The sequence below is a fragment of the Equus quagga genome, chromosome 16 (genome assembly GCF_021613505.1).
Source record: "Equus quagga isolate Etosha38 chromosome 16, UCLA_HA_Equagga_1.0, whole genome shotgun sequence".
NCBI classification, from domain to species: Eukaryota; Metazoa; Chordata; class Mammalia; order Perissodactyla; family Equidae; genus Equus; species Equus quagga.
In genome coordinates, this window is record NC_060282.1 from 5,452,040 (window position 1) to 5,478,856 (window position 26,817).

The 26,817-nt window shown below is 44.4% G+C and overlaps 1 protein-coding gene across 2 annotated transcripts in view; it reads left to right on the forward strand.

The window, feature by feature from the left end:
- COL22A1 (collagen type XXII alpha 1 chain) overlaps positions 1 to 26,817 on the forward strand; it is a 292,457-nt gene that overhangs the window by 209,144 nt on the left and 56,496 nt on the right. For both annotated transcript variants that reach the window (XM_046641629.1, XM_046641628.1), the window contains 6 exons: positions 6,903 to 6,938; positions 8,376 to 8,429; positions 9,678 to 9,722; positions 14,235 to 14,282; positions 19,517 to 19,630; positions 20,013 to 20,066. In XM_046641629.1, the coding sequence (XP_046497585.1) occupies positions 6,903 to 6,938; positions 8,376 to 8,429; positions 9,678 to 9,722; positions 14,235 to 14,282; positions 19,517 to 19,630; positions 20,013 to 20,066 (351 nt within the window). The remainder of the gene's footprint in view (positions 1 to 6,902; positions 6,939 to 8,375; positions 8,430 to 9,677; positions 9,723 to 14,234; positions 14,283 to 19,516; positions 19,631 to 20,012; positions 20,067 to 26,817) is intronic.

A 26,817-nucleotide genomic window follows, 5' to 3' on the forward strand; every position in this document is an offset into this window, starting at 1 on the left:
CATTAAGGACAGATCAGGTTATAAGTTATTCCTCCTTTGTGGTATTATGCTCCAAGGCCTTTGGCATCCAGGAGCAGTGCTGACTCCCTGGAAGGGAGCCCGGAGCCTTCTCTGCCAACCTCTGCACCATCAACAGTCAGGGATGGGGAAGAAGTTGTTTAGAGTTTTGACTTCCCCTTTCAAGACATTAAAAAACCCTTTAATCTTCAGGTTGCCTCTGATCTTTCTTTAGCAAGGTTTGAAATGCTTAAAAACAATCCCACTTAGGCCTCAGAGCAGATCAAAGTGCTAATGAACCTCGCTGAACCCAGAAGCTTGAGGTCTCCAAGGGCAAGGTTACCTCTGACACTGTGTATCCCAAGACCCGGGCCATCCAACTCTGACCATTAGTTTCCCTGTGGATCAAGTGCCAGCATTTCTGTAGCAGCATCAGGAGTGTTGGGAGTATTACAACATGGTAATGTTGGTGATAACACCTGATACCCTGCCTTTGACCTTAAGATGTCATAAAAATCCTCCCCCGACATCTTTCTCAGCCTAACATCGCCTCTCCCTTCTTTCAGCCTTTCCCTTTCCTTCCTGGAGTCACTTGTGCTGAGGCCTCATGTGGCCTAGGCACTGAGGGGCCACATTCAAACAGGAATGGCTCACTGCCCTTACTAGACTTACAGCCTGGTGGAGGAAAGGAGCGTGGAACTGATTATGTGCAATCAAACAGGTCAAGTGTCCAACCAGAGGGTTTGTTATGTGTCTTTGGCAGTCCCCATCTTCTGGGCAATAATATAATATTAATAGAGATGAAAGACACTGAAACAGAGTAATAATTATCACAGCTGACATTGGCTGCCTCTTGCAGGGGCCAGCCGTGAGCAAGGCATCCACATACGTTCTCTCACTTATCTCAAGGGCATTCTCCCGTGTACTCTTCCCAGCAACCCTACCAGGCGGATCCCAGTGTCCTGTTTGTTTTAAAATAAGGAAACAGTCTTAGAGATGTGAGACCTCTTGCCTGAAGTCACAGTTAGGGCCTGGGAGAGCTCGGATTGGAGCCCTAGCATTCTAACTCCAAGCAGACGTCCTTCACCGCTCTCAGAGCAGGGCACCAATAGTGAGGGAAGTTCACGTCCACAGTCTTTTCACTTGCCAGTGTCTTCTCCCATGCATTATCGCTCCTGAACTATGACTTACAAGTCTAGCCTTGTTTTTTGCTATGTGTTATCTGCCTGTTTAGTCCAAGTCCTTTGTATATAGGAACTGGAGAGCCACTCAGGCTGTCCCAAGAAGTAGACTGGCCAGTTGCCCTTGGGAAGGAGTATGTGCAGCCAAGTAGCCTCCTCTTGTCTGGTGGCTACCTGGGGACAGCAGGCATTTCTCAGTCTTTACCCCAAGGCTGATGCTCAGGAAATGTGCAGGGCTTCATTCGCTGACATGCATGCTCATCCTGTTGCATACACAGAGAGCAGCAGTCCTGTGGGCAGCAGGAGGAGGTTGGGAGGGGATAGACAGTGCACCCCTCCCCCCCAGGCCCCAAGGCTCCGTGTGTAACCAGGAGCTAAATGTTCCACTCTTGGGTTTTAGATTGAAATCTCAGGGGATTTTTCTGTTGATGAAAAAGAAAAAGATTTAAAATAAGTTGCTACTGTCTCTTCTGATTGGGAACCCTCCTTTCTAACCTCAGCAAGCCTTTTTCTTGTTCCTAATGGTTAAGTCCTGAGGCATATGGAGCACTTGCACCAGTCCAGGCTCTGGGGGAGGCACTTACGTGCATTACCTTGCTGATCTTTGTAGCAGGCCTGTGAGCTGTGCACTGTTCTCGTTTCCAGCTTACAGACAAGGACACTGAGGCTTAGAGAGGTTCACACAGTTGGCTGGGTCACTCTGTTAGTGAGAGGCAAAGCAGGCATTTGAACCCAAGATTGTCTTTCTCTGAAGTCCAAGCTCTTGGTTCCTAAGCTATAAGACAACTTCTGCTCTTCTTGTGGGTCGAGTGACGTTCCTCATGATGTGGCGTGAGGAGCTTTGCTGTCCTGGGGATTCTTTGCACTGGACATAGCTGAGAAGGCCATATTGCACCCCACAGTCTCCAGCGACTGTGATCTCTGCTCCTGCCATGGCCAAGCCCCCACGAGCTGTCCCTGGTCCCCATCTCCTTCTAGAGCTCTTGTTCTGGCCTCGATCCCCCTCCTACCGCCTTCTGGATTTCCCCCTGGCCTCCCTGCCTGGCCTCTGGAATCTATTCTGTTCCCTCCAGTTGCTTCTCCACACCACACCGAGCCTGGATCTGAGCTCACCCCTTGCCTATTCAGTGACCTCGGAGGCCTCTCCTGAGAGGCACTGCCGCCCCTTCTCACCCAGACCCTAGCAGCCATTGGAAACGTCCAGCTACCACAGCCAGGCATTCCACATGTCAGAGAAGGACACTTGTTCTCTTCTTGGAATAAAGCCTGACCTCTCCTCTCCTCCTCTGCCAAGCTGTCCCCTCTGCCAGTGTTGTCCTTGTCTCTTCTCTGCCTATGAAGCCCACCATTCCCCAAACCCCTTCTTACCTGGCACCCTCTGCGTAAAGGCTCCCCAAACTCTATCAGGCTGATGCCACTGGCTCTGGCATCTCTCAACCCAGACCCATTGAGCCCCCATTATCACAGGGTGGCTTTCTCTTGCCTGGACCACTCCGTGTAGCCTGGATCCTGTCCTACCATCATCTGGTCATCTGTCCCCAAGCCCAACACAGAGCCAGGCACATATTACCATTCAGATAAAAGATTATGGAGAATAAAATTCACCGTGTTGTCAGGCATATGCCTATGGGAGGAGGGGGAGAGAGGTGATCAACCTTCAAAGGAGGGAAACAGTGGTTTTAGCATGACATTACTGCACAGAAAGAAGAGAATGTGTTTAGCATGCCTAAACCCCTTGGGGCTTTCAGTTTTGTAGGTTTTCACTAACTGCAGTTATCAGTAAACAACAAAAGGGTCGCAGTATCTGTGCTGCACGTGCATGAGTCTGTGTACTTGTATCTATATATGTATGTGTGTATGTGTGTGCTGTGTGTATATATGTATATAATAATATATAATTATATAATATATAATAATATTAATATATTATATATATTTATTGTGGAGAGTTTCAGATATACCAAAAGCAGGCAGAGTAATAAAGTGACCCCCATTGCAGCCACCCTTCTCTCTAACAACCAGGATCCCTGGGCGATGGTCGCTGTTTCCTTCTCATCCTCTGTACCCTCCATTATTTCAAAGCAAAACCCAGACATATGTCATTTTATCTGTAAATATTTCAGTATGTACTTCTAAAAGATAAGGACTGTTACCGCACAAAGGGGCTCTCCTACCTGAGGAGCATAAACAAGCCAATTCATTATGGCCTCAGCTTTTGGGAAAAGAAATCAGCTTTATTCTGCAAGTTTGATCTGCAGGGAGACAGAAGGCTGTATGCCCTCAGAACTGTCTCCCCGACCCAGGGCTTGGGGCACAATTTATGGGATGAAGGATGGGCAGTCTGAAGTGTGGAGATAGATGATTGGAGGTAAGCAGAAGTGACGTATTTGATGATCTGCAAGAGCACAGTCAAGCTTCATGCCTCTTCATAGGACACGTGTTCACAAAATGGCGGTGTTACCATGATCTGAGGGTGGAGGTTTTAGCTCCTTGACTTCAAAAAGCTGCAGCATTTGTGCAGGCCCAGTTCATGGGTTGGTGGTCTCAACTGGCTTGAACAGGACAAAGGGGCTCAGTTCCTGAAAAACCACTCTAATTATTTTGTTGATAAGATGGGGCTAGTTCAACTGGTCCTAGAGGGCCCGCGGTTACAGGACTTTTTAAACATAACCACAATTTCATTATCACACTCCCCAAAATAATTCACCATCGAATATCCAGTCAACGGTCAAGTTTCTACTTTTTCCATAAATGTCATGCTTCTGCAGTTTTCTTTTATTTGAATCGAGATCCAAGTAAACAGCAATTAGTTGTTTTTTTAAAAAATTTCTTTTATTAATCTATAGGTTTTCCCTCCATTCTTTTCTCTTTCCTTTTGCAATTTATTTATTGCTGAGACAAGATTTGTTTTTTGGTCTAATAGAGCTTCCCCCAAATTGCTAATTTAATAGTTTAACAGGTTGCTCTGTCCTTGTATTTACTGTATGTGGCTACTTGGGCCTGAGGGCTTGATCAGATTCGGGTTAGATGTTTTTGGCAAGACTTCACAGGTGGTATGTTTTTCCATCAAGAGGCATTTGATGTCTGGTGGTCTCTTGTTGTGATGTTCACACCCTTTGATTTCCATGCTTGGATCAATTAGCACATCAAGGGTTGCAAATTGGTGCTAGGCTAGTTCTATCAGTTCTTTTTATGTGTTCGCTGGAATACTTCTGTATGGAGAAAATGGCCTCATTTGGATACCCAATGGTAGGATTCCTATGGAAGGCAGGATGAAAATGCTCCTGTCTTTTCCTTTAATTGTTTTAAGATAGTGACTTGGTTTCCTATCATCTTGCAGAGATGATCAATTAGACGTTTTTGTTTTTTATCAATAATTTTGAATTCATGGATTTAAACACATTTAATGTGTTTTAATATATTGCAATTATTCTTCCTTTGATGCTCAAATTGTCTTATCTTATGCCAATAGGAGCTCATTCAAGTTGACCGTAAGTACCTTTGACACAAGGCTAACAGTCTTTGATGGTTTCCTTGCTCTTTGGAATGACAAGATTTGTACACATTCCTTGCCCAGATCTGGGATCAGTCATTTCTCCAAAGAGTTGTATCTCCTTATAGTGGAAAATGGTATCAAAGGCCAAAATATGTGTGTTAGGCTAGAGTGAGTCTTAAACAAACACATCAGATGGCATAATCTTGGAAAAGACGATTGTTACTGTTGGAAACACATTTAGGCTTCTGCTTTAAGAATGACATTAGGAAGTCATTATGCAGTCCCTCCTCCTCAACACACTCGGGTATGTATTAAAAGTATCCGAACAAAATAGGCATGGGAATGCCTTTTATAGGCCAGCCACTGGCCTGGTTCTCTATCTTAGAGCATCTTCTGTTATTTCTGCTCACACAAGGCAAGGTGATCATTCAGCTTTGTATTACAACTGAGGAAACCGAAGCTCAGAGGGACTAAGTAACTTGCTCAAGGTCAAACAGCTAGTAATTGGTAAAGCTAAGGTTTGAAACGAAGACCTTCTTGACAACAAGATCCATCCTTCACATGTGGATTTTAAAGTAAATGACATAAGAGAGGAATTCGGGGCTTGGTGTAATGAACAAGTTAAATGCTTGAGGTGGATCATGGAATTTAATTTTGAAGCCATGGATGACTCCAAAGTGACAAGGCAGCATTTCCTGTGCCAGCAGTAAACTGTCACTAAATCCTTTCCTTGAGGAATAAGTGTATGGTCTCAACAGGGAACTGCATTGAAAGGAACAAAATCCAGATGTATGTATATTGGTCCATGTGTACCGTTGACTTAAAATGTGACAGAAGCAGTGAGAAATAATGGAGGGAGGAGCGACTTCTCAGTCAAATAGACCCCAGGTAGAATTCTGAGTCTATTATCTTACCTGCTTGACTTACCTGCTTGGCTTTAGACCTCTGGAGTTTCCCCCTACTTTCTTTAGTGCTTAACTACGCACTTAAAATGATGCTGATTCTATTTTATGAGGTAGTTCTGGGATATATTTAACGGTCAGCCTTTTAGGTTACCTGGTGCGTCATACTGCCAGAAACCTATGCATTTGTGTGGAATCTTTCTCCCTCTTGGGAATATCTATGAAAGTTTCATGGGTTCTGCTGCAGGGAGATTCAAGGTGCATTGGACTGAGAGCAGGAGGTCCCAGTCTCCTCTGGGCCTTTGTTTGATTATCAATGGAAAGGAAGGATGATGACAAATGAGTCCAAACTTCTCCTCGTGCCCTAAAATTTTGCTTTTGGCAGAGTGCCATTTGCTGTGCCCTACTGTATCTGACTCCACAGGGCACTGTGTTGAGTACTAGAGAGACTGCAAAGCAAGGAGCTTAATGCCCACCCAACCACGCAGCATGCAATCTGTTCAGTAGTGAGTACAGATGGGCCAAGAAGCAATGACTATACTAGGCAATATGTCCTTATGAGGCACACGGAGAGGGTAGGGACCACCTCTAACAAGCATCCTAGGAGAAGCCAAGGAAGGCTTTCCAAGGGTTCTGACATCTCAGCTGAGAACCAAAGTGTAACAAGAATGTGTCCAGGTGGAAAGGCAGGGCAGAGTCTTCCATGCAGAAGCAAAGCATAGCAAAAACTCAGGAGCAAGGGAAAGTTCTGCTCGCCACAGGACCTGAGACTAGACACTAATGCCTTGATCTGAACAAATCTTAAGTGGAATATCTAGAAACCTAATTCTAAGCTGGACACACTTGTAGGATGGCAGACCTATCTGTGGGTATGTGCGTGTGTGTGTGTGTGTGTGTGTACACCCACTCATAGGAGCAAAGAGGGGTACCACTGCAGCATCAGCCAAGCTGGGGAGTCTGGCCCTGAGGGTGCCCCCCAGCCTATCCTGAGCAGGAAGAGGGTATGACATGAGGATACTGGGGTGTTGTTTACCACCCTACACCAGAGCTACAAAGTAGATATGGGCTTAGGAGTAAGAAACCAAGTAGGTTTCCAGGATGGGGTGGTACCAGTCCGGGGCAAATGAAGAAAGTTCCAGAAAGATTTTCATCTGCAACAATCCTGGGTGGGTAGTGAGAGGATGTGACAGTGTGACTTACAGATAGGGGAAGTCCCCTGCTCCTTCAAGGACTGTTAAAGGCCTGGCTTGGAAATAAACACTGCAGCATGTTTAAATGAACCTTTCATTTCTACTTTGCTTATTTATTTGTCTCTTTGTTTCTTAGGGCCCTTCTGGACCACCGGGAGACAAAGGACCTCCGGTACAGTATGATTTAAATAAAGGGCTGGGTTTTGATGGGAGAAATTCTGCTCTAATCAAAGCAATTTTAAATTAGAGGAGCCAGAAACTAAAGTAGTTTCAGAAAATCCCTAACATTAAACAGTGCATGGTCTCCAAAATCTCAGCATTGACCTATGGGATGACAGAGTAGGTTAGGGGATGGTAGGGGTCATCTAGTCCAATGTCCCATATTATAGCTGGGCACACTGGACCTGGCTTTGCTTTTTGGCATGTCTGCATCACGGAAGGTTAGCCATGGTCTAATGAATTTAATCAAATTGCCAGAAGAACTTATTTTGAATCCTGGCTTCGCCACCCTCAGGCACATAGCCATGATCAAATGAAGGCTCTCTCCTAATCTATAAGGTGGGCATGGTAAGACCAATGGGCCATTGTGCAGAGCTGAGGGTCGGCCTGCATGTGAAGCAACAGGAGAGTTCTCTGCAAACATTTGCTCTTCAGAGTAGCAGGCATTGATGATAAGCATATGCATGCATTTACCAGGAAACGTGAATTTCTATAAACTCACCCCAATGCGGGAAGAGCTACACGTTAGTCACTATGATGATACTGTACCTTACATCATGTTATGTCCATTAAATTCTGCTCACTCTTATGATCTCTGAACTGAAGAGAACAGGGGTTTTTGTACCTATTTTTTATAGATGCTGAAAGTGAGGCTCAGAGCAGTTAATTGATAGGCATGAGATTTCAAAGCAAGTCATTGTAAAGTAGAGACAAGTTAGATGGGACTCCTGATGGAGGGGTTGGTGTGTAGGGGAGATTTGTGAAGCCTCCAGAAGAGGCGAGGTTGGCTCCTGAGCAGCCGTGTGGCACAGTTCCAGCACCTACCAGGACAAAGTGCTGATTCCCATCTGCAGATCTATTTAAAGAAAATTTTCTACAGGAAGTGAGATCCCTAATGATAGATATTTGTGCCAATTTGATGTGGTCCAGAAATTTTCAAGAGAATGGCAGTGATTTTCTTATAAAAAATAACTGTCACCTGAGTGCTGGGCACTGTGCTGGGCCAGGCACAAATTACCTTATTTAGCTGGTCCGTAAGCCCAGGGGGCTGGTCATCCACAGGATGTGGAGAAGTGAGCCTGCATTTGTGCTTCAGCCTGTCCACTGCAGGAGCTGTTTCTGCCACTCAAGAAAGGAGCTTACGAATGGGGCCTGGGCAGTAAGGCTCCCACGAACGTTTTCCAGAGTGTTCTCTCTGCGTATGTAACACGTCCAGCTACATAAGTGTAGAAACGAATAAGGTCTGAGCAGAGTGCTCCTTGGCACACACATTATATCAGATTCCTCACAGCAACAGGCCATTTGCACGTGCAGAGCCAACTATTACCAAGGAAAGGGGGCCTTATTTTGCTTAAACTGTTGGGGGGTGTCTTCTTTTCTTTTTCCTCAGGGGTCTCGAGGCTTACCTGGATTCCCCGGCCCCCAGGGACCAGCTGGCCAGGATGTAAGTACAGAGAAATGGTACAGGCTCAGTCGAGGTTCTTCTAGACTCCCCTGGAAGCCCCCCCTCCACCATCTCCCGGCCTCCCTTGGCCAGGAACCCCCAGAGGAGCTGTTCTTCTCCACTAATCCCTGCCCCTTCTTTCTTCTAAATTGATTATGGCTTATAATTTTGTATTGTCTAGTTTCATTTCTTATACTTTTGTGTTATGCTTTTTAATCTTATAAGCTCCTTGGCATCCCATACAATGCCTCCTATTTTTGTCAATATTCTTACATATCTAGCCAGTCAGTTCTGATCAAATTAGGTACTACCTTCCCCATAGACTTGTTCCTGACCCATCCCCATACTGGCTTTCTCCCTTCAAGGGAATTCCACAGACTTATCTGGTGCTCATTAACGATGCATCCCTTCCCACTTTGTGGCAGCAATATATCCTCTTTTATTTTGATGATCTGGCTTTTGCTCAGAGAGATCTGAGCTCCAAGAAGGTGGGGACCATGTATCTTATGCATCTGTAGGTCCTTGATGCATACCAGCCTTCCAGGTACATAGAACCTACTGGATACATATTCACTAACCAATGGATAAATGACAATGATGAGTTCCTATGGAGCGAAGATATCTAGCACCATTAAGTAGCAATATTTATTACTTAGACATGCACCTTTCCATTTCTATGGAAATGGAAAACTTTAGTTCACCCTAAGCAGGAACAATAAATTATCCTCTTCTTCCTTTCCTTGAGTTCTATGTAAGAGAAGAAAGTTATCCTCTAATTCTTGTCTCCAAATATTCAAATTTACCTGCTCCACTTTCAACATTGCCTTCTTATAGCCAGTCCAATAGAAGAACCCTCCTCTTTTTCAAAGCTAGTCCTTCCACCTGTGTTTGGAAAAGGATGACAGCAGCTTAAGATAGGTGTGTATGTGTGTGTGCACACATGCGCGCACATACATACATACCCTGTGTGTATGAGTTGTTTTTGGTTTTGTATCTTGGATAAGATTTATAGGAGGGGTAGCTTACTGTTCTAAACATCTGCCACAGTTGACTATTTCCTAAGAATCCTTGGGTATTCAGCTGAGATCGGAAACAACGAATTTTTATTGGTGCCGATCTTCATTGTTGGGTGACAGTTTTTCCACCGAGTTATGCTTGGCAGATATAGACGCTGGGGGAGGTGGTGGGCACAGCAGATGAGGACTATGTGCTTAGCATGGTTAATGTTTTCTTTCTTTCTTCTCTTAGGGTCTACCAGGAAATCCAGGAGAAAGAGGACCTCCTGGTAAACCAGTATGTCATCTAACTGTTCTGGATGAATATTGACTATCATTCAGGGCTCCAGTGAGAATAAAATGCATCAAACAGTTCAAGAGCTTTTTAAAAGGGACTTTTTACAAAACTGTGGCCAGAGGGAACTCCAGGGGGAGACCGATACCACCATCATACCTATTTTCAGAGCCAAATGAAAGAGAGAATGGTGGGGAAGGGACTACCAGACGGGGGCTGTAGTTGTGGGTTCAAAGCCACTGTCAGAAAGCTTGGTCCGAGGCAGGGAAGGAGTAATGTCTCCCCGCTCCATGTTCCTAGTGGTGCCTCTCATTGGTCCAGCTTAGCCGCAGGCCAGCAGGCAGGTAAGCGCTGGTCCATTCCCAGGGGTGCAGCATGGAGCAGGACAGAGAAGGATCAAAAGTGGATCTGGGGTGAGCAAATGGACCCCGGCAGCCTTCACTGTAAATTCTAACTGGCTCCTTTGTTCAGTAATGTCAACACCTCCCAGTTGCACCACTTTTTATCATAGCAGAAATTTTCTTTCCTCTCTCACAGTGAGAACAGTGGAAACTGTGAAAGGTTGAGCAGAAATGGACAGTGCTGAGCGTTTGGTCCTTGGCAGTGTGGCCACATTCTAGCCCAAGGTCCTTCAGGCTTCCCTGACGTGTATCACATTCATCTTCTGGGAAGCCCCTTGACTAAGTTACCAGTCAATGCCGGAGAAGCCTGAAAGGTTTAGCCGAGTATAACCAGGCCACGGGCCCGCCCTGCAGGGAAGGAACAGTGAATATGAGCAGGTCAGGACAAGTGAGGAGGCAGCTGTGCAGATACAGGAGGAATTAGTCCATGGAAAGAGGCTACCTAAGATGGAAGAGACAGTGGCAGTCAAGACGGGGGAATCTCAGGCCTTGAAACTGAGACTGTACGTCTGGTTCCAGAAACCAGTATGCTCGCCTGGGCAGAAGCTTTACCTAAAGACGGATCTAAAGGCCACCTGTCTCCTCTCAAGCCTGGCTTGCTATAAGTTTCAGACAAGGACCCAAGGCACAGAGGCCCCTGTGGGCTGGAACAACTATCCCTCCCTAATCCAGGCTATTGGGCACAGTAGAGGCCTGGAGGGGGATCCTGATCTGTCTGGAAGGGTCCTGAAATGTTTCATTGAAGACTTTCCAATGGGATGAGTAGAAATTCTTGTTGGAGGTTAGTGAGAGCTTGTTCACTCACCCCTCCTTCTCTATGGAGTCAGCTGTGCAGCGGCCAAATACGCCTCACAGAACCCACTTCCTTACCCCAGTGCAAGGCCCTGGGGAAGTGGGCGAAAGAATAAGGTTGACACCTGAGGCTAAATGGGGGTTCAAATGACCTCTGCCAAATCTAGACCTTGACATTGCTCTTCAAAGAGAATTAAGTCAGCAGAGTCCCGCTGACAATGCAGACAGTCGTGAGTGTCTCACAGTTGGTCATCAGCAGAACAGAGAGAGAGACAGAGGAAATAGGTCCATGTTTGACTACTGTTAGATTCACTGAACACACTCTATCCAGATGGTCCCGAGTGTAGCCAGCAGCCAGCAGATTCTCTGTGTTCTTGCCAATCAGATAAGTCCTTCTTTTGGGGGGTCCCCATGACCATCCTCAGGTTCAGTGATTCATTAGAAGGACTCACAGAACGCAGGAAATCTGTTTTCCTTATGGTTATGGATATCACAGTGAAAGGATGCAGATTAAAATCAGCACAGGAAAAAGATGCATAGCACAGAGTCCCTGAGTGATGAGGCTCAGAGCTTCCAGTTTTCCTCTCCCGGTGAACGTGTGCAGAAAGCACTTCATTCTCCCAGCAGTTATGTGTAAGCAAATGGCATGTAAGATGACAATGAGTGCTCTGGAGAAGCACAAAGTATTGCTAACAAGGGAAGCTCACCCAAGCCTTGGTGTCCAGGCTTTTTATTGGGGGTTGATCATGTAGACAGAGCATGCCTGCGTGGCTGATCTTAGTTACTCAGTCTCCAGCCCCTCCAGAGGTCAAACTGATACTACGCGGCCCAAGGCCCCCACCATAAATCACATTGGTAGCATGAGCTATCTGCATGGTCCAAGACCCTAGGTTAACAGAGGCTCTTATTAGGCAGGACATTCCAAGGGCTTACAAGTTGTCCCTCAGGTTCTGGTAAGGGCTAGACCTTTCTTTGGAGTGTCTAGGGTTTGGACAACCCACGCCTGCTGACTTAATCCTTTACTGCACAGTCATCACCCCTCAGTGGGTGGAGAGGGGAACCTGAAGTGTTTCTCCAATGCTGCATTCATAAAATTCCTACCAGGAATGCCCCTGTCTAGGGTGGAGTTCTCTAGAAGCAGAGGCTCTTGTAGGAAGTTTTGTGCAAGTGATTGGCTGAGGTTGTGTTCTCAGATGAAACCTGCAAGGATTGAGGGAAGCTGGACATGGTGGGGAAAAAGCCAGTCAAAGATGTGGGTTCCTCTGGAATCTAGCCTCGGCCTGATTCCACAGGGAGCTCTGGAGTGTGAAAGGCACTGTGGAGCTGTCCATTCTGGAGTCAAGGGGCCACTCTTTTGTAACTCCATATTGATCAGTCATTGGCTGTGTAACTTTCCTGGCATTTCCAGCCAGAATTCCCAGCCAGCATTCCTGGCAGCTGGTGGATGGGTAGACCAGGAGGTGAGGAGGAGCTAGGCAGGACGCCGATTATATCTTCCACACCCTCAACACTTCTACATGTGTCCTCTTATTCCATCATGCCTAACAATGATCCACGATGTGTGACTGACTCCTCAGAGGTGAGCATGGCAGTCTGTTATGCAAACCGTGTCCACCTTCCGAAGGCCACTGCTCACACACAGACCCTGTTTGCATGCATCTTCTTAAGCCCTATCTTGTGAGGTTTGCGTAAATGGGTCAGAACAAGACATTAATTAAATTATCCCCAGGGGCACACTGTATCTAAACTGAAAATTCACTCCTTGTTCTCTCCCTCTGTAACTAATCCCCAGCCATGTTGGCTGATATAGCTCATTCTATTATGCAAAGGGCTCAAATGACACATAAAAATATCCCAAAGAATACAATGCCAGCAGCGAAAAATGTCCTGACTTGAACAATATGAATCCTCTACTGTATTAACTTCCCAGGGAAAAATATAAGGCTTCAAAATAAAACCTCTTTTCCTCTTTTAAATTTAGGTTTTAATAAGTTAATGTTGCAAAGGTTGGCCTTCCTCCAGAGGTCTGACTCAGAGAACTAGGGAAAGTCTCGGCTTTGTCCTTAGCTACAACCTAGGTGAGCTCTTGTGCAGCACCTCTCGTTCCTTCATCCCCTCCAAATCTGAATCTCTCCGACCCAGTCTGTCTCTCTGGTGCCTTCCTCTTGCCACAGCCCAGAGGGTTGATCAGATACTTGAGTGTATCCGCACAGAAAACAACACAAACATGTCCCCAGCCACTACCGAGGTTCTATGCAAACTTGTATGATGCCACTGTCATGTGGCTTTTGTTAGCCACAAGATGTGGCAGAAACCCTGTGGGGTTGGAGAAGGGGGGAAGCCAGGAAAATTGTTCTTGGTTTCAGCCTCCCCAAGATGCTATATTCAACTCAGAACTCATAGACGTGAGCTCAAACTTAATCAAGAAATCAACCATGGCAAGTTCAATTGTGTCCACAGCCCTTCATATTCTGGAGGAAAATCTACCACCTTGCCTCTGGAGAATGGACTCTCTGGTCTTCTTTCCATTGCAAAATCTGAAGTTTTCAAAGTAGCAGGCCAATCTCCGATTCTTCCCTCAGATTCCCTTTTTCCCTTTAGTATCTGCCTTTTAATTTCCATTTTCCTTCGCAGCCTTGTCTTCCTTGCTTCCTAATTGGAACTCAGCCTCCCCTCCATTTTGGGCTCCCGGCTGGCCACAATCATAAGAAGCCACACTCCATCTCACAGTGGGTTTGAATGTGAATTTGGTGACCGGCAGACACCTACAGACGTTCAGAGGCTTTGTAATTACTCCTGATTTCTGAAATCTCCTTCCCAGAGTTAAAAGACTTTCAACCGATAATGATGGATGAGGTTCAAAATGCTATTTCATCTGGGGGAGCTGAAGAAATTGCTTTAAATTCATACTGGGTTGGAATGACTAATAGCAACAGCTGTTACCCATCTGGGGAATCCAGGATAGTCCGTCGCTTTGCCTCGCACAGTACCCATATCACCTTTTGGGTTTTGATGGTGGGGCGGGGGGGAGGAAAGACCACCAGGAGAAGAGAAGGGGCCAGCAGAAGGAGACTGGGGACCAGAAAGGCCAATAGCAGTCAGACTTGGCTAGGACTGGCAGCCTGTGCAGTTGCTGCCTCAGAAGGGTCTTCTTTCTGTGGCTCCCAGGCTTGGGACTGGCTGTTTGCCTCCTGTGCATGGCACAGATGTGTTATGAGTTACAGCTTACATTTTGAAGGCCTTTCACTGTCTCAAGGAGCTTGGAATATACTGTATGCATGCATGTGTATATGTCTGTACTTATTTATTTTTACTTTGGCAGGGCCCCTCTCCATTCCTGTCTCCAGGGGACATCAATCTCTTGGTTAAGGTAAAAGCATAGAACATATGTGCATGCATTTTGAAAATGGTGATGGGGATTGAAGATGTCAATAATAAGTGTTCTCTTTTTTTCTCAGAACAACTACATTATAGTATTAATGATAATAACATCATTTATTGAGAAGTCATTATGTATCCAGCAATGTGCTAAATCCACTTTCCAACATGGCAGCCACTGGCCACATGTGTTAATTTAAATTTAAGTTAAGTGAAATTAAATACAATTAAAATTTCAGGTCCTTGGTCACACTAGCCATATTCCAGGTACGTAGTAGCTACATACAGCTAGAGTCCATCTTATTGGACAGTGCAGATACAGAGCCTTTCCATCATCACAGAAAGCTCTCCTGGGAAGTGCTGTGCTAAATACCCAATGTACATCTCTGATTCAGTTTTCACAATTACTTTATCGGGTTGGTACTGTTTATGTTCTTGTCGTGCATGTAAGGAAACTGGGACACCATGAGGGCCAGTGATTTCTGGGAATGGAAGCCACTCCTCACTGATTCCAGAGACTGACCTTTAACCCCACACAGGACTGCCTCATGTTCTTTAAAGAATGCCTTAGGCAGAGTCAAATGGGTTGGGTGTGGGTCCTACTGGTGCAATGGCCAGAACACAGTTGCAGAAGGTGAAGGCAGCCGCCTGGCCCTTCAGCTGGGACGCGTCTAAATTTGAGTGCACACTTAGCTGTTTTCAGAACCATGTGCACTTTCTCTGTGAGTGCCAGAGGCCCTGAGAAGTTGAGCCTAACTCTGCTGACATAGGGCAATGAATGCTGGATGCCCAGGTGCCTGGCCAAGGACCTCAGGTCTTAAATGGTGGAGAGCTAGGAAAGGCTGTGAGCCAGACAGAGATGGGGTAAGATGTGTGTTTCAGAAAGAGAATCTCGCTGCAATGAGTGTAAAGGACCTTTTGGCTGCCTTTGTCTTAGTTTTGGGTGAAGCTTAGTGCTTGTGTGATCAGCCCTTCCTTTACTTGCTGTATTCTGAAAAACCCTTGAATGATGTCAAAAAATACCTAGTTCATGCATGAGAGCAAGGGAGGAAAAACAAAAGAGAAAAGAAAACCTTCTCAAAAGCCTAGGACTTTTCTTCTCTCTAAACGTTGAGATGCCTTCATGGAAATTTATATATTTTATTAAAAAATGAAAGGAAGTAGGGCAATCTTTTCTGATTTTTATTGATGAGAGAGAGTTTTCCCACGGTCAATGACATGACAAGAAATCATTATATGTTGATTTAATCCCTTTGTTTATTACAGACTTTGATTAGCCTAGATCATTTTTCATAATTCTGTCACTCTGGAAGGAATTGGGTTTGCATCAGCCTGGGTCCCCACCACCCCAAGGATTTCAACCTCAAGATGTCCCAGTCTTTATGCCAATGATAACAGGAGTGAGTACCTTGGGAGTTAAGCATTATGCTTCATAGCTGCAGAGTTGAGACAGATATTTAGTCAAATCAATATTCCTTCCTTGATAAAGGATGCAGTTTTGTTCGTCAGAGCAGGTAGGAACCGCAGAGGGAATATAAGCATCTACATTCAAGGTGGCATCTGAGATGCTCTCCTCCCGCAGAGCTGCGCTTTGCCTGGAAACCCTATAGACAACAGCCCTGGCAGGCGGGTTTGCTCAGGTTGGCAGAGTTGACTATCATAGCTCTGTATTTTATAATCAGCTGCAGGCATCTTTATGGTGTAGGTTAATGCCTGCTGGTCTGGTCCAGGTGGCTGGTGGCAGGTCCCTCCCTTGTTGAAAAGGCATATTTTATTACAGAATGTTTACCTCTGCCCCAAAGAATTTTATGACATCATATACCTCACTCTGATAGTTGGAAAACTGCCTGGGTAGAAAATTCATCTCCTGAGAGTCCCTGTTAAATGAACTTCCATAGTTGGATCTGTGCCAAGGGAGGTCATCCTCAGGATGTCTCCATTAGATGATTCCCTTGGATAAATGCTATTTCATCCAATCCTCACAAACAGTGCTGTGGGAGGGTACTGTTACTATCTGCATTCTACAGAGAAGGTTGAACACAGATGAGCCAGTGACTTGTTCATAGTCACAGAGCTGGATGGTGGCTGAGCCAAGACTCAAACCCAGTGTGAGACTCAACTCCAAACCCTGCCCTTACCCCTCTGCTATCCGACTATCTTTGTGTGAGCCAGAACTTCCTGACAGCTGCCTGATCAAGTACAGGCAGGGAGTGAGGCCCCTGCCTGTCCCCAGAGGTTTGAAACGTAGGTTACACAACCCTCTGGCAGTGAAGATTCAGGTGTGCAACGAGAGGTTGGATGAGATGACCTGGAGGTTATTTCTACTCCTGGGAAGCAAGAGTTGTTTTTCCCCATAGCAAAGACTACAGCATTCCTCTCCTTTCTCCACCTTTTATTGAGTGCTTACTTGGTGTGCTGTACCACACTGAATACAACGACCCAGAGAGCCACGTGCAGAAAACATCTCAAACAGAAGGAGGAAGTTAGAGACTGGAGGAAATCAATATTTATAGATAACACACAGGGAACCCTGCAACATGCTAGGAGCTTTGCACGCATTATTTCATTAAGATTTTGCAACAATCTCCTAAGGTAGGAGAATGATCCTTAACAGATAGGGAAATAGACTCAAAGGGATTAAGTGACTTGCCTGAGATAAGTCTGTTAAGCTGAGGAGCTGGGGGCCAGTATTGATGGTCAAGGGCATCTGATCTGTGAATGGAGCAAGGCAACAGATTTAGGGAGGAAAACTATAACCAAAACTAAGTGTAGCAGCTAAAATTCATTGCATTCTCACCGTGCCAGTCATGTCATCCGGCATCTTCCATTCATTATCTCATTTACTTCTCACCAGAGTTTGAGGTCTCCATTTCACACATAAGGATGCTGAGGCTCAGAGAGGTGAAACTGTGGTCTCAGGTGGGCAGAGGATGCCGTGTGGTCTGGGTGAGCCCATCTGGTTTGAAGCAGAACCCTGTCTAGTCTCAAGGTCGTGCCAGGAGCCCAGGGTCAGGAGGGAGGGGAGGCCCCAGGTGAGCATTGGTGAGACTTCAGCCTGAGGGCTATTCTTGCCCTGGGTTCACAGATTCCAGGACTGAATCAGCCAGCGCAGAAAGTCCAGCCCCCTCACTGGTAAGTCTAAGGGATGCTGGGGCTGCTGACAGCTCTGGTCTTCAGGGAACAGTCCTGCACAGAATCTGTGACGAAGACAGATTCAGGTGAAGAGTTAGCACTGCCAGAAATTAGAAAGAAATGGGAGAGTAGTGAGATTTCACGTGACTCAGATATAATCACTTCATACCGTGGATCCCACTGCAAAGAATGGTTCCTAATAGCCACTGAACCCTCCAAGTCTAGCAAAATCTCAGTGGCCAGAACTTCTGCGGCTACCAGGCTAGGTCCATTCCCATAATCCATATAACCATTGTTGCAGTGTTTCATGGATGCATCTCATTTTAAAGAACTGTAAGAGAAGATCTAGGAATGGGTGGATTTCTCCCAGCTCTGCTACTCCTCCCAGCAAAAAACAGCAACCCAAAATACCATACTTCACTTAACTCATTCACCTTTGCTTTGTATACCCCAATATTTATCACTCTCCACCCTCCAAAAACAAAAATTCTACCAACTGCTCAAATCACCCACTAAAGGAAGATGGTACAGGACACCAAAAACTTAGTGATCAGTGGGTCAGTCAGGTGGGCTGGCTCATTCATTTATTGAACTCATGCTCTGTGGAAGGCCATCTGCTATGAATTGGATGTACAAAGATAAAACATCTCTACCTCTGTCTTCTGAGAGCTCACACTTTCCTTTTGCCTGGTGAGGACGGGATGGACTTATAAACAGACCACGTCAACAGTGAGACAAAGGCTTCCATAGTGGGAATTCCTCGCATCCATGGGAACAGGAATTTATCCCCAGTCTGAAACAATCAGGAAGGCTTCTTGGAGTAGGAAATTTCTTAAGAATCTTCAAAGGTTGAGTAGAAATGAAGAAGTAAAAGGAAGGCAGGCCATTCAGAGTTGCTTTTGTGATGGAAAAACTCTTCCATCCTGAATTAGAGACCAGAGTGAATGCTAATTCACCTGAAACATCACCTCCTTGACTATGAACAAGCACAGCTTCCAGGTGCTTGTGCAGATCCCTCTAGTGGAGCATTTGAAAGGCCCTAGTTAATGCGTTTATTTTGTATCAGTTGACAGCATTTATCCATGAGCTCTTTAAGATGCATACTTATTGTGGTCACAGAGCAGAAAGGCAGAGAGCCTAACAGGGCGGATGCTCTGCAAGTAGTTTTTCCATTGAGGGAGTCCCTGAGTGAATACATGAATTAATAGTAATAGCCAAATGTACTAGGAATCATCTGACGCTATTCCAGGTGTCTTCATTGTATTATCTCATGTAACCCTTATCACGAGACAGAAGGAGGAGGAAGAGTGAGGATTGGAGAGAAGACGCAACCCAAGACTCTGGCATATGAGTTAGGCCAGAGTGTGTTCACACCAGTGTGTTTTATTTGGTACATACTGAGCTCCAAACTGTAAGATCTAGAGATGATGCAGACAAAGTAGAAAACATGTGCCCTGGGCTGGGAAAACTTGAAATTCACTCTAGAGACAGCACTTACTTGCCTCAAAGAAGTAGAGAAAATCTCAATTCCAGGAACATTTATTAAATGGCTACTTTAGACAAAGAATAATGCCAGCCATGGTCAGATTGGGTGTCTGTCGCCACAGGAAAGTCCTGAGGGTGTCTGGCCCTTACTTCCCTTGTTCTGCTTCTTTGTTCAGAAACCACTTAGGGAAACCCACGAGACAGAGAACACAGCTTCCAGCCTTGTTTTGTCTCTAGCCTTAGGGACAGAGCATGCTATTTTCAGCAATACTAAATGTTTGCATTGAATCTGTGCTGTGGCTGTTTTTAGATGCTCACAGATATTGGTATGTGTACTTTTGACATCATTGTCCTGGGCTATCTTTCCAGCAGTCTACCTGGCAAGAAGTAGGGAGAAATGATGTGATAATCCAGATATATCAGCACTAAAATCTAATTTATGATGAAGAGAGAGAGAAAAGTAAAGGGTGACACGAAGTGTGTGGGGGGGTGATGACTCTGTCCGCCTGTTTGCTTTTCCATCATTTGCTGGCATCCTGCTGTCTGGAGACGGAGGAGCTCTGACCACCTTTTGCTTTACAAGTAACTATTACTTACTCTCTCTCTCAGGATGTGTGCAATGACTGCCCTCCAGGCCCCCCAGGCCTCCCTGGTCTGCCAGGTTTTAAAGGGGACAAAGGTCTCCCAGGAAAGCCAGGGAGAGAAGGCCCAGAAGGGAAAAAGGTAAGCAGAAAAGGGGAAACAGTCTTTATCACTGCAAAGAAGTACATTATCTTGGAGATCCTGACACTGTCTCTCTTGAGCAAATGGGATGAGCCAACTGTAGGGTGTGAATAAGAGAGGAAGTGGTCATTGGATCATCTTGGAGACTGGCTACCCCACCAATTAACCACATTAGTCCTGAGTTATGCCAATGAATGCACGACCACACCTGTACCATGACTTGACCACATCCTTTGCTCAGACATGCTGGGGTGGGTGTGGGGACAGGGAAATCCCAGTGGAAAATCAGTAAATAGTGTGTGGTGGTGATGGCTTGCTGATGACTCTGAGCATGGGTGCTAGATACTCATTCTTGACTTTTTTCCTTTTGTCCCTGCTCCAGGGAGATGCTGGTCTCAGAGGCCTCCCAGGGGCCCCCGGAGTAGCCGGCCCACAGGTCAGTGAGTCTTCATAAGCATCTATGTGCTTCCATTCTGCTCATCTCACTGGTTAATCTAAGTTTGAGGAAAAGTGATGTCCAGTGTAAAGGAATAATGGTTTTAAAATCAGAAAACCCACATTCAAGGTCTAACCATGGCACTGACTATCTCAGTGACCTTGGGAAGGGTCATTTCAATTTGTTGGGTCTCAGGTTGCTCATCTACAAATGCCTGAGTGGTTGAAAGTATGAAATGAGCTGCAGGATAGGAATGTGTGGTACTTACTGGTTAAGACATGAGCTTTGTGGTCAGACAGTTCTCAATTTGAGTCCTATCCCTGAGTTGAGTCTTTGGAGCTGTGTGGCCTTTGGCAAAATCTTTGATCTCTCTAGGCCTCTATTTCACCACTCACTAATGATAAGAAGAAAAACAACTTCATAAATTTGTTAGTTGAGAGATATAATGCATAAAAAGAATCTGACATGCAATCTAAAATTGTTATTAGGAAAGTGGTCTGCAAATGCAAGTGAGCCTTATTAACTTTCATATTAATGATGAGGCACCCATCTAAAATGGGCAAGATAGCTATGTGATTTCACAAAGCCAAGGAGCCCAGCATGGGAGGAAGCAACTGTGACCTCAGCCATTGAATAGGTGGGGAAGCTCTGGCTGCCAAAACAAGGGAGCTGTGGCTGATGGGGCTCTTAGTGGTGACAGTATTTAGCTTTAAGAAGAGACTGCATGAGTGCTGGCATGGGAGCTGGGAGGTGGGGGCTAACCTCCCACTCTCATTCCCCTTCTGCCAACATTGATGCTCCCTTGGGGCTCTTTCTGATTGCCTTGTAGCCTTTGTGCTTCTGCAAGCTGTGCACGCTGTCCCCAACCTTCAAAAGTATCACTGTGTCTCTTCCTGTGGCCTCGCTGGGACACAGCATGGCTCATCTGATGGAGATACAGCATAAAATTGTTGATAGTGTTACCAGCACATTGGGTTCTTGTTGCCCCCCAGGATAGAAAACAAGAGAGACAACAAACGGGGGTAAAAAAATGAAAGTTTATTAGCTTGTGCACAGGAGAGGCACAAGAGAACAGATGCAGAAAGGAAAGGGACAGGTGATCAGCTTGTTAGGGAGTGGGATTGTGGGGCTTTTATTAGGCAAAGACTAGGGAGGAGTGCCTTGTCATGACATGTAGAGGTGGGGTTGTGCTTGAGCCAGAGCTGTTGTTCAACATGCCACCTCATGTGGTGCATGTACTATTAGCATGCTAGCTCTCCACCACTGGGTGTGAGTTTTAGTATGCTAATGGGGCTAGGGTCACCTTCAGAGAACTCCTGAGTGCTAGGGCACATGTGTAGGCCCAGGAAAGTCCCAAGACTGCTGAATGTGGATCTTGCTGATCTTTATCTGATTCTCCTATCTTGCAGATTGGTTAGGGGCTTTATTTTGTTAGGCGAGGGGCCTTGCAGATGGCTCTATCTAATTAGGCTGGTTCCTGTCTCATTCCGCCCTGAGAAATTTTATCCTCCTTAATCTTAATGATCATGGGTGAAGGTCTCATTTTCTGAAGCTACTTCCTGATGACAGTGGGTGTTGAGAAGGGGTCTCTATATCTGGGAGGAGTGAAAATCTTTTTCAGCTTGTTGCAGGGTCCAGTAAGAATGAGAATGAGGACAAGGTGGGTCAGCTGTTGGAAGTGGCTAGAACCCTTGCGAGACTATCAGTATAATATGGAATTTTTGGAGCCTAGAGGACACAAACTTGACAAGAGGTTAAAAAGACAGGGGCCAAAAGTTAATAGGAGTAGGATGATTACCAGGGCTCCCAAGAAGGGAAAGAACCAGGTGAGGGCTGGGAGGGTACCCTTCATGAGTGATCATGCCCAACTTGGGTCTGTTTCTTGATTATATGAGTGAAGCCAGGACATTTGTTCATAGATTTCCCAGATGTTGGTCTCAACCTTCCCTGAGTTATTAACATAAATCATTTCTAGCGAAGCAAAAAGAAAAACAAGATTAATGGTGGGAGCAAATTATAAACCAGTTTCTGACCCCAGGAGCAGCCAGCCAAAAATATTTCTAGACAATAGAGTTGAAGCATCTTTTGTAGCTTGAAATGCCTCTGATGATGTCATCAGGTATCTTTCTGAGTGGCTTACACAGCAACAGACATGAGTCTCTCTTGAGTTTATATCAAGTTGGCCAGCTTCAGTCTGCAGGACTTCGGGAAAAGGGCAGGTTCAGTTCTCAATGATTTCAAATGAAAATGATGAGGGAAAAATTGAAAACATTAGTTTGGAGATTTGTAGCCAGATATTTCAGGAGACTGGAAGAATTCAAGATTGATCCAGTTTACAGATAGGAAACAAAAACTTCAAAGATAATTATCAGAACTAGAATCTAATATCCATGAATGTATACTATAGTTTCCATTGAAACATAATTTTTCTCTCTAAAATCACTCTCACTTTTACCAAAGATAGCCAACTAAGACTCATTGGTTTGCGAAATAGGTCTAGTTTCAATGAAACTTTCTCAAATTATTTACGTAAGTACAGCAAGAATAGCAGTTGATTATATAGGTTCTTTCAAATCTGCTTTGCAGGAACTTTTAAAAAGAATCTCAGATTGAACTTTAAAGGCCTCTTGAGGCCAGGAAAGCCAAGCCAAGGTCTTGCCATCAGACTCTCCCTGCAGTACCTACAGATCCTTGAGGTTCCTTGTACCTGCCAGAGGAGTGATGTTCTTTCCTCACCCAGAAATGTTTCTGGGAACTCTGTAAGCAAGGTACCAGGCCAATATTTCCAAGTTACTTTATTTCAGAAAGTCAACCTTTACTCCTCAAAAGCTGTCTTGTCGTATCTGGGTCTGTATGTTTCTCTCAAATATGACATTCCTGTCAAAGCCTTAGTATTATAAACAATGTTTCCAATTATGTCCTGTTATATGAAGAACAGATTCTTATTGAATTTATGCAAATAACTATATTATCATGAAAACAATACTCACTCCTTAAGAGTTTCCAAATTCTGGAGGGATCAAGTAGGGAGAAAAAAGATAAATGTTTCAGTTCTGCTTACAAAGGTATAATTTACCAAATTTCTATAAATCATAGTTAGCATGAGAGAAACGTGAAAAATTTCCTTAAATGAGGAAAGAAAACTAAACAAAAGATCAAAAAATCAGCACTATCTCAAACTGAAAGTCGTATAAATTATAATCATCCTCATCAGTTCATTCAGTCCTGTGCAATTGATTCTTGATCTTAATCTTCTGTTAGCAGTTTCATGAAGTCATCAGTTTCCCCATTAGAGTCTGTAATTTCATACCCTGTTGAGCTTTATGATCTGAAAGTTTATCACAAACCTGATTCTAGAGTAAGTGTCAGAGTCCATTCCATGAATCTCTCTGAGGATGAAACATGTTTGCAAAAGCATCAGTAAAAACAGCAACTATCTGCAAGTGACAAAAGACTCAAAAGGGCAATTGACAAAGAAACTTTGCTACTTCTGTGACATATAACACTTCAAGATAATAATTACAATTATGGCTGACAACCAAGACAACTCAGAATTTTAGAAATGTTTTAGAATTTTTAAACAATGCTCACTGTGAAATAATGCTCAGCTATCCATTCAATCAAAGTGACAACAGAAATAGTCAAGGACAAACAGAAAGTTAAAATAGTCAAAAAAGTCTTAATAGCGAGAACTCAATCTTTTTGAACATAGGAAATTATTTTAACAAGACATAGATCTTCTGTCTTTTAGGTAAACTTACTCAAAGGTGAAGAAAAACCTTTTATAATCTCTTTGTCAAGAGCAGACTAAGAGTTTAAGAAAATTATCCCTTTTAAGAGAAAGAAAATCAAGTTTTAATTTTTGCAACAGCTTACTTTTTATGTTAAAACTTATTCTTATGTTAATTACAATTTTTAACCCTTACAGACCTTAGTGAAAACTAAAAATTAAGCAATTATGAACTTTCCCTTACATTAGCATTCTGTGGCTTGGCAAATTTATAAATACTTTTTTATAATTTCCAGAAACATGTTACATCATATTACAATTTGTAATAAAAATCACAGCATTTTTACTAATAGACCCAAACATCTTTTAGTTTCTTTGTAATAAGAAGCCAAAAGTAGATAATCTTAGACGTGTTTAGTGATAATGTTTTGGTATTTTTATCTTATTTGAAAAATGACCCAGATAGTCAATAAGGTTTTTTTATCATTCAATTTTACCTAGTAAAACTTCAAAGTTTCAAGTCACCAGAGAGACTTTAGACATTATCTTAAATATATATGCCATATCACATAAAAAGTTCACCCAGCACTTTTATCTTTTTCACATCTATTTAGTTTACTCATTCCCCATAATTATTTAGGTTGTCTACAAAACTTCATGAGACATTAGACAAAATTAGCCATCTTTTTAAGCTATTGTTTCTGCTAATCAATTTTGTAATAGAGATAACATCACAGATACAGGCTGTATGTCTTCATCATATCTGTATGTCTTCATCATATCTGATGCTGGTAACTCTGAGGAAATGTCCATTTTAATAAAATCAACAATTTTCAATAAGCTTCACTTACCAAAGATTAATTTATATCATGTTAACTTGAAAGGCATTTGGGTTAGTTTCTATGACATTTAGAAATAATTTATATAAGTGCTTACTTTAAGCCAATTGAATAGAGCTCTTTAGAAATTTTACCATCCAGACGTTAGATATCACACATATATAACATACATGTAGACACATGTACACAGAGCCTTCAAACCTATTGTTTTAAAATTACTGCCATGAATCAGGTACAGTAATACACTAGTCATGAATCCAAATTTTGTGTCGAGCCTTTTTACTAATATTTGTGGAGAAGACACTCAAGATGTTAGATTTTTGACAGAGGTCCTCTTACTGCCTTTTTTCTTGCTTTTTAAAAAAAAATTATTATGTATTATTATTTCCAAGGTAGTTTCTTATTTTTATTTGGGACATTGATTAGGCAGTTAGTTGAGTTCTAGAAACAGAGAATACTGTTTTTTTTAGGAAGATTAGCCCTGAGCTAACATTTGCCACCAATCCTCCTCTTTTTGCTGAGGAAGATTGGCCTTGAGCTAATGTTTGTGCCCATCTTACCCTATTTTTCATGTGGGACACCTGCCACAGCATGGCTTGATAAGCGGGGCATAGGTCCATGTCCAGGATCCGAACCAGTGAACCTCAGGCCACCAAAGTGGAGCGTGCAGAACTGCTATGCCACTGGGCCAGCCCTTTTCCTTTCTTTTCTTCAGTCCTAGGAATTAGCGATGGGCTAGATATTCCTCAGAGGATTTGCAAGCTCTTTGAGATAAGGGAAATGGGTCGAACCTGAACTGCCTCTAGAATTGCATTTCCAGCCTTGCAAAGATTTTTTTTTTAGGACAATTGCTGTTGATTTCTCAGAAATTAGGCTGTAACCTAAGTGACATTATAGGTTGATATACCTGTCCAACTACCTCACAAAGGCACAGAGAAACCACTCAAGTTTTCTCCAAGATGGAGTTTCTGGGGCATAAGCCATCCAATTGAAAGTGTTTCTAATTAGTTAATATGCACCTGAGGGGTGAATCTCCAGGAATGCTTGGGGCGTTCCCCATGGTGGTAAAGCTGGTGTCTGACTGACAGTGGCCCAGAGAAGGGTGCAGAGCCCAATAGTGGGCATCAATATAATTAGAAGATTTAGTCAAGTCCCACTTAGCCTGGACACTTAGTCCCTGAGCCAGAACAAGGCAAGCACAGGGGGCAAGAGGCAAAGGCCTGGAGTGGGCCAGGGGCCAGGGTTCCTAATGCCAGGGTTGCAAGTCCCTGGCAAATGTTTTCAAGTTTTTGATTTTTCAGAAGGTCTAGGTTCTCCTCAGGTCCAGCCTGAACTTAACCTCAACCTGGTGGTAGCAGAGGCAGTGATGAACAAGACAGACAAAGAAAGGAAAGAGGTGATCAGGCCTCACCCTCATGGCATCTTCCTAAGGGTTGCCAAGATAAGGGTTCATGCAAACAAAAGTTCCTGGGCAGGACAGTTTACAGAATAAATTACAGGTCTCCTGTCCCCGTAGCTGACTCATAGGCGCCTAAAAATTCTCAACAGCTTCTTGACAGGAGACAAAACAGGGTTCCAGATGTCAGTCAAAGGACTGACCCAGGGGCCAACCTGGTATCACTCCAGATGCCCAAAAACCAGAGGAGAGTTCCCAGGGGTGGACGGTGGTCTCTGTGAAACCAGAGGCTGCAGCCTTGCCAGTCAGAGGACTGACCCAGGGGTCAACCTGGAATCACTTCCAGTGTCCAAACAGATTAACAGAAACCAGGACCGCCAACCGAGGGCAGAAGTGATCCAGTCCAGAACTAGAAGAGAGCTCCCAGAGGTGGAATGCGGACTCTCTGAAACCAGAAAAACCAGATTCTCAGGCTCATGACTGACCCAAGGGCTCACAGTGCCCCTGAAACCAGAGGAGAGGAGATTCTCCTAAAGAGGATAAAAGAGAGAGAGAAGGAAAAGAGGGAGACGTTAAGAAAGTTGGTCAGAACTGGAGGCATTGTCTCCCAGGCCTTGACCTGACTCACGGAACGCTGGAGTCTGAAACAAAGGTTTGGCTGTGGCCACTTATGTCCACATTTGGGCAGCCAGGCTGGTCCAGTGCTGGGCCCATCCAATCTTCAACCAGGACTCAAGAAAGTCCTATCCTGTGCCATCCCTTCATGGTCACCAAAATGTTATTTGC